The sequence below is a fragment of the Bactrocera latifrons genome, unplaced genomic scaffold (genome assembly GCF_001853355.1).
Source record: "Bactrocera latifrons isolate USDA-ARS-PBARC rearing strain unplaced genomic scaffold, ASM185335v1 scaffold_201, whole genome shotgun sequence".
Taxonomy (NCBI): Eukaryota; Metazoa; Arthropoda; class Insecta; order Diptera; family Tephritidae; genus Bactrocera; species Bactrocera latifrons.
Window position 1 is genome coordinate 34,540 of NW_017535531.1, and position 10,952 is coordinate 45,491.

Here is a 10,952-nt window from a genome sequence, read left to right on the forward strand (position 1 = left end):
TTCAATTACATGGTTCCTTTTGGTTTGACGCTTGGCTTTACGTCGTTTTTGTGACCGACAATACCAATTTTATTAACACAATCAAAGTAGAGACCTCAAATAATCAATAGATAATAGTATTTTTTCCTCACACAATTACACAAAATACTTGTTTGCCTCGATCTGGAACATTCCTTCGGATATTATAACTTTGTTTTGTGAATAATCCATGTAAAATGTTTAAGATAATTTGATCGGCAAGACATATGACAGCATTTATAAGCAAGCAAGCTTTTTATTTATAGAGTTCGTAAAAAGGCTTTGACATCTAACAAGTCATGCGATGGAACAAATTTCTTAATTTAGCTGAAAGAAAAAATCCATTGTAAATAAATTATATAATTCATACCTGAAAATTTGAACATATTTATTGAATATAATGATTGCCATTTAATTCTCCCAAGTAACAAACTAACTTTAGTGCTGAGTTGTTTAGTCGAAGAGACCGAAACCCATGTCATCGTCTTCCTCGGACTCCGACTCCTCCTTTTTGGCTTCTTCCTTCTTTTCGACAGCAGCGCCAGCACCAGCAGCTGGAGCAGAGGCAGCAGCAGCAGCAACAAACTTGCTGGGGTCCTTGATGAACTCCTTGCTGGTAGCAGCTTCCTCGAAGTCCACTTCGGTGGCAGCAGCAATAGCCAACAGATTCTTGAAGCCATTGGCAATAATGTGTGGTGCCGAAGCAATATTTGGATAACCAATCGATAACGATACGGTTAGTTTGATAACAAAATCAAAAAAAATCAATAATCAAGCATTCAGCCCCTTTGTATTCGATAGATGCGTTACAATCAGTTGGGTTCCATTACACAGTTTCGGCGCATGAAAATTGCGAAACTTAATAACTACAGATCCAACTTTGAGACGCAAATGATGCAGTGGCATACCAAGCCTCTCCAAAGAATTTAAAAATTTCACCGCATTCTAAGTAGCTATCGAATCATCTATCGTTTGCTTCCATTGATTATCATGTTCCAGCAATTGTAATTAATGGCTGATTCTCCAAAACTTACACACATCGTACCATTCACTGTACGCAATAAAAGGTGGAAGCCATCGTTGTTTTTGCGGGTGGATTGTGTAAATTCGTCCTAATCCATTAGTTGAGAACATACGTGGATGTCAATCTACTGGTTGCCCTTGCTTTCTGTGTAAATATTTTTTCGACGATGCATTCCATGTATAATATCAAGGTAGATAGAACAATGTTCTCGTAAACGGTTCACTGATGAAAGTTGAGAAAAAACTCGTAAATGTTAATTTTATTGTTGGCGGTGTTTCCACTGGTTGAAGTGTATTCTCTGGGTTGAAATAGATTATTTGGTCAGTCTTCAAATTAACTGCGGGACGCACAACAGTCGGAAAACGTTCATGAATTGCAAAATTAACTATCCTACAAAGCGCTTTATTGCAGTTCACGTATTGACCGTATCGTTCAAGACCAATAACTGCCATATTGCTTCCTATGGTGACGTAATTACAAACGTTTTTTTTATCGATTACACCAAACTACATGACTTTTGAATGCGAATTAGACAACAGTGGCGAATATGGGACGATCCATGTGTTGTCAATTTCGATGTGTTGTCGATATTCACGCCTCCAAATGAGTGAGCGACGCCGATACAGTGGATATCCATCTTTTCTAGTTTGTGTTTCCGAAAGAAAAGCACTTGGATAGTGCTACGTGCATTTATTTTCAGACATTCAAACCGAAAAGGGATTGTGGTGTCTGCAAGGTCCATGAACCATATTGGTTTTCACTCTTCGTATAATACTGAAACTTTCTCTGCATCAGGAAGTTCCGCAGAAATGAGTCCATCAATTTGATCTGGTCCACCATCCAAAGAAGAATGTGCGCGTGCGGCAAACCTCTCTTTTGGCACTCAACAGAGTACATCTAGCATCTAACAGCACCCCGTTGCTTCACGATAAACTCCATCAAACATCGTAACTGTTGTTTGAAAAGTCGTGCTGTGACATTGTGACGATCGCTTGCTGATTGATCGCGATCCATAATTGCGCAAGTATGTCATCGCATCCTGGGAGTACTCGGTCATGTGCCTTGGGTTGCCAATGTTTGTTGATTCCAAAAAGAACGCCGACCGATATTGGAGCGACCTGTTTGTGGCACCGTAACAAATTTCAATTTGTAATTGATCACTTTGTGTGAAACACACATAAAGTTTTCACTGAATAATTTTCAATAATTTTTTTTTTTTTTTAAATAGCTGCATGTTCTGCAAAACCCCTCAATTTTTTGCCTTTAATCAAAATCGATTTACAACCTTAAAAAGTTTCTCGAGGTAAGTACTTGGCTTAGATGTAATTAGTGAATATTTGTGCATACTTGCAAGTTATTCTGTTCAACTAATCTGATGTACAAGAAATTGTTTTTTGAGTGATATGATACACTTAAATTTTGTCACATCTATTATAGTATAACTATCTACTACAAAACTACCAGATTTTAAAGAACAAATGTTTGCCAGACTTATGATCAAAAAGTTTAAAGAAGTCCTTTTCGCATTTAGAATATTGACCTATCGATACTCGATATCAATATTCACATTGTTACTGCAACCGCCAAAACTTTACAGGTTTAAAAAGGTTTATGTCGGGAACTATCTGTGTATAAATACAAAGTCGCAACAGCCAAACTACTATTTCTTAACGTGTTTGGAGCTTCGTTGACAGAACTGTTCTTACTTATAGTATATGGGTTTAAATCATCATTGTTCAATCATTAAGCCATAAGCTTTTTTATTGACTGTCCCGTCTTTGTGGATTCAAGCACCTCATACTTTTTGACATTACGGTGTACTAATGGGAAGATATAAGTATATAATCAGCTAAACAGATTTTCCATCGGTTTAATGTTCTTCTTTTAGTGATATGAAATGTTAACACTAAAAGGGTTTCACGCCTTAGGTAAAACCTCTCGCTTTCATATTAAAAATTGTTGCAAAATTTTATTTCCAATAATCTAAGTTTCATAGCATTTCAGTTCTAACTTTTTAAATCAGATGATTTTTTCAGATATCCGCATAGAGGAATGAAGAAAAGTCCGTATTTATGTCTAACTGAAGATACAGAAAGAAATGCAATGAAATTATCCCTATAATAGAAAGCTTCTTCTTTATTGGCGTAGACACCGCTTACGCGATTATAGCCGAGTTTTTTTGTTTTTGCTGCTAGGCGCCAATTCGAGATTGGAGTGAACAAGGTGAATATCTTCCTCTTCCTCTGCTTCTCCGGCGGGTACTGCGTCGAATACTTTCAATTCGGACCATGACCTAGTGTAGCCGCTCTCTTTTAATTCGCTGAACTATGTCAACGTTGTCATATAACTCCTACAGTTCATCGTTCATCGACCGCATTATACGCCGATGTCAATGCGCAAAAAAACATGAATCTTCCATAGAGTCTTTCTCTCGACAGCTTGTAACCCCAACTTCTCAGCTGTTGTCATCGCCCATGCGAGAGTATGTTCAATCAATAGTAGTATAAGAAAACAGGATTAGCGTCGGACCGCATATAGTCTTTTAATAATGAATAATTAATAGAGAGGATACATCAAGTCTACTTAAACATTTTGTCGAACTTAATCCATCCGATGTTAACTAAATCAACATTTTATGTATTGTCGATGATTACAGCTCATGACGTCCGACTGAAAAGTATTCAACGCAGTAACCGTTAGGAGAAGCACAGGAAGAGGAAGACCTCTATTCCGTTGGAAAGACCAGGTGGAGAAGGACCTGCCTACACTTGGAATGTCCAACTAACGCAGGCATTGACGTTTTTTCGAAATATCGTATAATATGGAAAGATATTTGGTACTTAATGTGTTCTATAGGTGCACCAAAATCGTTCAGTTAATAAAAATAGATCATACTATATACTGATGATGAGAAAGATGTCTTCACTCCAAATTGACGATGCATTGCGGAACAAAAAAACGTTTAGCGTGCGAATGGGAGCTCGTCCAAATTGTTTCTAATAAGCATTTGGTCACGTAGGTGATCCTCTCAGAAAGAATGGCCCCTGATTAAAATCCAGCCAAAATTATATCATTTCATAATAATATTTGTTAATCTGAAGCAATAACAGAAAGAAGGTATCGGCTGTAATTTTATAATAGGAAATATCTATTTTCTTACAAGTGAAGCTTTTAAAGTGCCGAAAATTTTCTGGTTGCTAATTTAATTTGTCCAGTTATTGTACCATAATTTGTCTATATTGTAAAAAACACTAGTACTGAAATTTTCGCACTTTGATAATTATACAAACACAGCGGCGCCATTATAAATTCGATATTCTTTTGAATTTGGTTCGTTTACAGAAGTGTGAAAAAGATTTGTTTGCCGCATTGTGAAATGGAGGAAAATTTGTTCTGTTGAAATGCTTTGTTCGGTCTATTTCGGTAAAAACCAAGTAGAAGGTGTTAGTAGCACACCGTTACCCGAAATCTGCATATTTGCACAATTACCCAAGAGGCGTTTTAGATAAGTGTATATCTTTCTCTGCCACACCAATACATACAAACACTCGACCAAACGCTGATACCACAGTGTAGAATATGTGGTATATAAGCTGCATCAAACACCACAAAGGAAATTGAACAAAGCGAAAACCGTAACGAAGAGTGAGGATCCATATCTGAGTATTTGAGAGTAGACACATCAATACCGTAACACAAAAAAATGATGTTATAGCTGCTGTTACAGGATGTTGCAAAATATACTGAACTTAATTGGAAAACACAAAGAATGGAAGCTGCACTTTTTGAGTTCGTTTGTCCAAGGTGAGATTACGTTCTCTAATTGGCTACCGAACCAAAGTGAACATGAATTAATACATCAACAATTTTTTTCAATTCAACCAATATGCATTGCATTATGAGAAAAAATTTGCGTATTATTCGTATGTTGCATACGCTAGTAACTTTAATGAATGACCGTTCTACTGAAAACTGATAAAAACTTTGTTTAAAAGTCTTGTTTAGTTTTCGACTTCAACATTCCTAAGGGTATGTATTTGGCTGCAAAGTTTTAAATTAATATTAGGATCCGGGATCAGGGACTATTCCCTTAAAAATAATTCAATGCTTCCTGTGCTACTCTGCTTTGTCTGTAGCAGACAAAAACAGGCTTTGAAGAAGTGGTCAGAAAGGCAATTAATAGAACATGTTATGGTGATAAGGAGAGAGTTAAGGGAGTGATATAGATAGAGGAAAGAGGGATAGTGGGAAAGAAAGATCGGTTGTTAAGCAGTCCTGTACAGTCATATTTGAAGAAGTACTTTGCAGCGATCCGTTTTCGCTATTTGTCTTCTTGGTGTGAAGCTAAAAGATTTCCATATTTCTACTACAAGCCCTTCACTAAAGCTCTTCTAATTACTCAAATATTAAATTAATTAAGAATCAGTCCAATATCTTGTATTTATGTACTCTCCTCGTTTTTTTTTCAGTGTTTTGTAAGAAATTGGAATGATTTAATCTCTTTTAAAACCCGCACTGCCATATTACCAGACTCCAGCTTATTTTATCAAGTTAAGTCATTTGTATTTACTAAACAATAGGAAATAAGTCCATGCTGTACCTACCTTTAATAAAAAATAACGCTATTATAGCGGTTGGAAAATATGCCTAGTTTCTGTGTATAACATATTTGTGTATGATCGAGTTAGGTGACTTTCAGGCACACTCATGCTGATTAGAAATTTCTCTGCTAACAATTTCCACCAAACCAAAAAAGCCAACCATAGAAACACCTACATACATAGGCATGTTTAAGAACAATAGCACTTACCAGTACTAAAGGTATTGTAACACATTGAATAAAGGGAACTCAATTGCTTACATACTAAGCGTTTGGTTACGTGGTGTCTATTGTAATCAGTAAAAAGTCTCTTAAAAGCAAAGTCTTGAAAAGATTATTTACCAAAGGCATATTAATGGATTGTGTTGCATAAAAGATTGCAGTTAACTCTTAATCCTTAGGAGAAGGGCAAAACATTGATCGATAAAAAAAAACACCAAACAATTTGTTTATTGACGTAATGCGAATTGGTACAGGTAGTGGCAATGTGATGTTTTTTACTTTTTTTAGGAAAGTGGGGAAAAGGAATGGCTTGCTGTTTAAGCAAGAAAAAAGAAATTCTAACTCAGAACTTCGTAGTCATACACAAGGCTATTAGAATCAAACCAACAACGATAGTCATTGTCATTTGAGTCATAGAAATATTCAATATAAATTTACAAATACTATGAGAACTATATATTAATATCGACGCAGGGTGCGTATACGTAACTTTTCAAACTTTCGCAGCATGTTGCTACAAATTACTCGTATTATAGTTTTGTTCATCTAACGGTTCTTTGTATCACCTAAATATATAATTCATTAGGATTACAATGATTTTCGTTTGGTTGTCTGTCCTGATTTGAGAGACAGGTGTAAAAAAAAATGGTTTCCTGGTGGTCTGAAAAAAAAATCAAAAGAAATTCTTAATCAGTAAGGATGCTGTTATAGTCCTCAGGGAATTTTTTTGAAAAATGGCGATTACTTGAAAATAAAAATAATTTTTTTACGCTTTTTTTTAAATTCCTGAATTTTTTTTTAAATGTTAAAAACAAAAATTTTGACACGATGCTGGTAGGAACGATAAAGGATTATATAAAGAAGGTGCACACAAAATTTCAACTAAATCGGTTGTATAGAACTTGAGATAATGCCGGTACCGTGTGGAAAAAAGTAATTTCGAGAAAAACGTGTTTAAAAAAGTGAGTCAAATTTCAGGCAGTCTAAGTCATTTATTAGTGCGCTGGGTACTGCATCACTAAAGTAACTGTAGCTCTTAAAATAATTTTAATTTTTAATAATAATAAAAATGCTTTAGAGGATATGTTCTTTCAAAATTCTAGAGGAGAATACCCCTTTAAGCCCTTTTTACTTTGGAACGCACCTTGTATTAACGTTGTAAGACACAGTCTCTCTCTAGTCTAGACTGGTAGAGAACTCAGCTTATCATACTATTACTTTTCAGCCATTTATTATAAGAATTGCATTATTCACAACCCTGGAAAGGGTATATTAAATTTGCTCCAAAGTTTTATCAAACGGGAAACTGTGCTTATTTACCCATGGCAGTTAGTCGGTCTGTACAAGTATATACGCGAACCAGTCCCTCAGTTTCTGCGATATCGATTTGAACGTCTTTTTGCAAATAAGCTGCACATTTTTCGGAACCCCAATATTGAACTAATATTGGATATATGTAGTTTCATAAAAACTGATCCGTCACAATCAAGTTTTTGTAACGAACTTTTCTTTGAAAATATATCTCACAAAAGCACAATTCTTACCCAATGAAGCGATATACTAGAGTATATAGAGTTAAATCCGATTGTTTATGTCGATGTAAAGAAAAAACCTTTTATATCCTTTTATGCTATTTGTAATTAAAATTTGGTAGCAGCCGACGTCGTCATGGCCCATTAAATTAAACCAAATATTTCTTATATAAGTCATCAAATATAAGTCCATATTATTTTTAACGTTTGTCATTCACTATGCTTCACACTTTAGCTCAATTGAAATTTTCTTATTATTTACTTTACTTTTAAGAGAAAGGTGTTATTGTTAAATAGTCGGTGTCTGCTCTGTGACCCCACTGCGCTAAACTGACCCGCCAAGTCCCTTAATGCAATTAAATATGGAAGTCAAGCATTTTTTTAGCACTCACCACCCAACGACTTGCCTTCGCGTTTGTATCCATTTAATGAGCTGAATGTCACAACGACTTTGATTTGGATTTAACTCAGAACTCATTATGTCATTTCCTTCGTTACAATGCCATTAGTCCATGGTCATTCGTCTGCTTCACAACAACTCGCAGTCGCTGTCATGTCGGCGGAGTTTGTGCTGAAGCCAAACTTCTGTGACGCGTTCCCATCGGCTTTGTGTTTGGATCAACTTTTTGTAATTTTTTGTTTCGCGACTTTTGATACTTTTATCAGACATATACATATTTACAAAATTTATTTTTTTTTGTTAGTATATTCTGCAGTATTTCTTTTGTACTATTGTTTATAATGAGATTTTCCATAGAGAATTGCACAGATCGTATTTAATAACGCAATACCAGAAAAGACACAGAATTCACCCAATACCACAAACATATACAATACAAATAAAAGTACAGTAAGTTCAATGCTAGCAATGATTTTACAATTCCCGCAATCATTAGCAACGATTTATACTCTCACAACGTGTTCCCACAGAGTATAATAGTTTCACATAATGGTGGGTTCTAACATCCAAAACTAATAGGGATAGTTACAGGCTTTAAGACGAGTTGAGCTTCGAGTGTGTGCCTATCCGTGCGTCAGTCCGTACAAGCGATAACATAATAGGCGCAATTGGACTCTTGCCACACCAACCAAACCGCCGTTGCCAATACGCAAAGGACCATAAATCTTCCGCAAACCTTTTCTTTCGAACAACCTTATCATTAAATGAAGACATTGTCCAAGCCTCTGCGCCATATTGCAGGACTGAAATGATGAGGGACTTGTAGAGTTTGCTCCTTGTTCATCGAGAGTGAATTTAACTATTTAATTAACTAATTGCCCACTTAACACAAATCAGCACTTGTTGGCAAGAGTGATTCTGCATTTGAAATCAAAGCTGATATTGTTGTTTGCGTTGATTCTGATTTTAAGATAGATGAAAATATCTACGACTTTAAAGTTAAAACTATCAACGGTGACGTGTAAGCCAAGTCGCGAATGCGTTGATTGTTTGATTGATGACTGGAGATATTTCGTCGCTCGTTCACAACCAGACATATACACTTCCTTTCCTTATTCAGTTCGTAGAAAGCAGAACTACAAGCGCGGTTGTTGCTAAAACATTGTACGCGGTTATTTCGTCAATCGCAACATGATCTATGCTGAAATCTAGTGCTATAGATTTCGTTCTCCGGCGAACTCAACCCATTTACCGACTGTTGTGCCAAAAATACCTCCTTTTTCTTCAAAGTCACCAAGCACGATTTTGACATCGTGGCAGGGGCAGCTCTCATAGGTATGCTCCAAGCGCTCATATGTAGAAGACATTTTTTGTCACATTTGTTCCTTCTCTTCTGTCAAGCCGTGATGAGTCTTCGATCCATACAAATGACCCAGAAACAGAAGGTCGAGGTTATGTTGAAAGTTTTCTTCAATTAACGAGATGTTGTGCACTCAGAATTCGTTCTGGCGGCCAACTGTCAACAAGGAATGCTATTTGAGTGTTATGTCTCTTTTGTGCGACGCTTTTCCTAAACAGAAGCCGAAATTATGGGTCGACAACTCTGTGTTGTTGCAATACGATTAGGACCGTCGCTAACTGTAATGAGTCTTCGGGTGTTTATCGCCAACAACCGTATTCCTCTGATTTAGCTCTGTAAGACTTCTGGCTATTAAGAAAACTCAAACGCCCGGGGAAGCCTTTTTGAATCAACTGAAAATATTAGACGCGACGCGGACGATAAAGTTCTTTATTAATAAATTAAGAATTTTAAAATTATGAACAAAATCTTACCATTTCAAATGAAAAAGGGTTCCGTATTTGAGAGATTTGATTCTGATTCTTTAGTGATTATGGCCACTATATGCTATAATAATCTAAAATTTGTCGTTTCAACAAATGAGCAGCTTCTTGGCGAGAAATGAGATCGCCAATTAGATAAGTATCGTTGGTACTAAATCGACTATATACCGACAGATGGTTAAACACATTAAACGTCGCTGGATGTTTCTTTCTGGATTTAATAATCTTCGTTGCAAACTTAATACATAAAAATAATGCATAGACTAATATACATACATGCATAGATGTATAAAAATAAACACCCACATACGTTTGAATTGCTCCTAAAAGGCGGAAGAGTAGTTTCTCTCAAAGCCCACGAAGCCCTTGTGCCTGCCGTTTGTTTCATGCTTCAGTTGTTTTCATGTTGCACTTTGCATTTCACAGATTGCTGGTACAGGATGTATATGAGTGGCGTGTGTGCTTACAAATCCGTATAAAAACATACTAAGATATTCAATTTCATGTGCGGAACATACTATGTGCATGCAATAAATTTATATATATATAAACTATAACATCGTATAACGGGACAAAGGTGTAAAATTAAGAACTAACAATAATTTAAAATATTCTAATGTTAAATTATTCTTTGGTTCCAATTATTTGAAGTACAAACTTATATTCTTGATCATTTTGACTTTTTAAAATCGCTGACTGCTAAGAAATCGTAATTGGTGAGTATAGGAAACTGAAACAATGCATATTTATATAAAATAGTACCTAAATAATTGAGCATGGGTAACCGAAATAGATTTGGATATATATTTGGCTGAACATTGTAGTCTCAGCATTTCAGATCAACATATGCACATTGAATCTTGAGAAAGGTTCTTAGGTGTAGTAAATTTTTTTAATATTATTAAAAAGTGAAATACTGCACTTTTGGCTTCGAAAACACTCCACAAATTTTTTTTCTATCCACTGTCGGTAAGAACATCCGATGCGTGACAGAAAGATAAAAGCGACGGTGCTCAGCTTAATTGCTGTGTACTCTAGTGCAACTTCTGCCACCACAACTGCCCAACAAAACAGCAACTACAACACATTAATAGTCAGGCGCTATATAATACCGTTGTTATTGTTGCTGCCACCGGCATAGCAACTAAAATAAATTGTGAGCACCTAACCATAGGATGGAGTCATGTGTAGAAGTTCACGCAAGTGATTAAAGTTTTCTGATCGCCATTCACTTGGGAGTGGCCAGAAACGATTCTTTTACATATGACTCAAGCAGCTCACGACTTCCGGTCCTTGACCAAGTATCCTCTGGGT

General features: G+C 36.0%; 1 protein-coding gene across 1 annotated transcript; it reads right to left on the reverse strand.

The window, feature by feature from the left end:
• Positions 1–471: 471 nt before the first annotated feature.
• LOC108968090 (60S acidic ribosomal protein P0-like) lies at positions 472–768 on the reverse strand (the record flags this gene model as incomplete). The annotated part of the gene is made up of 1 exon (XM_018931862.1): positions 472–768. A coding segment is annotated over one exon (297 nt), but the record flags the coding sequence as incomplete, so codon positions are not given.
• Between the last annotated feature and the right edge of the window lie 10,184 nt (positions 769–10,952).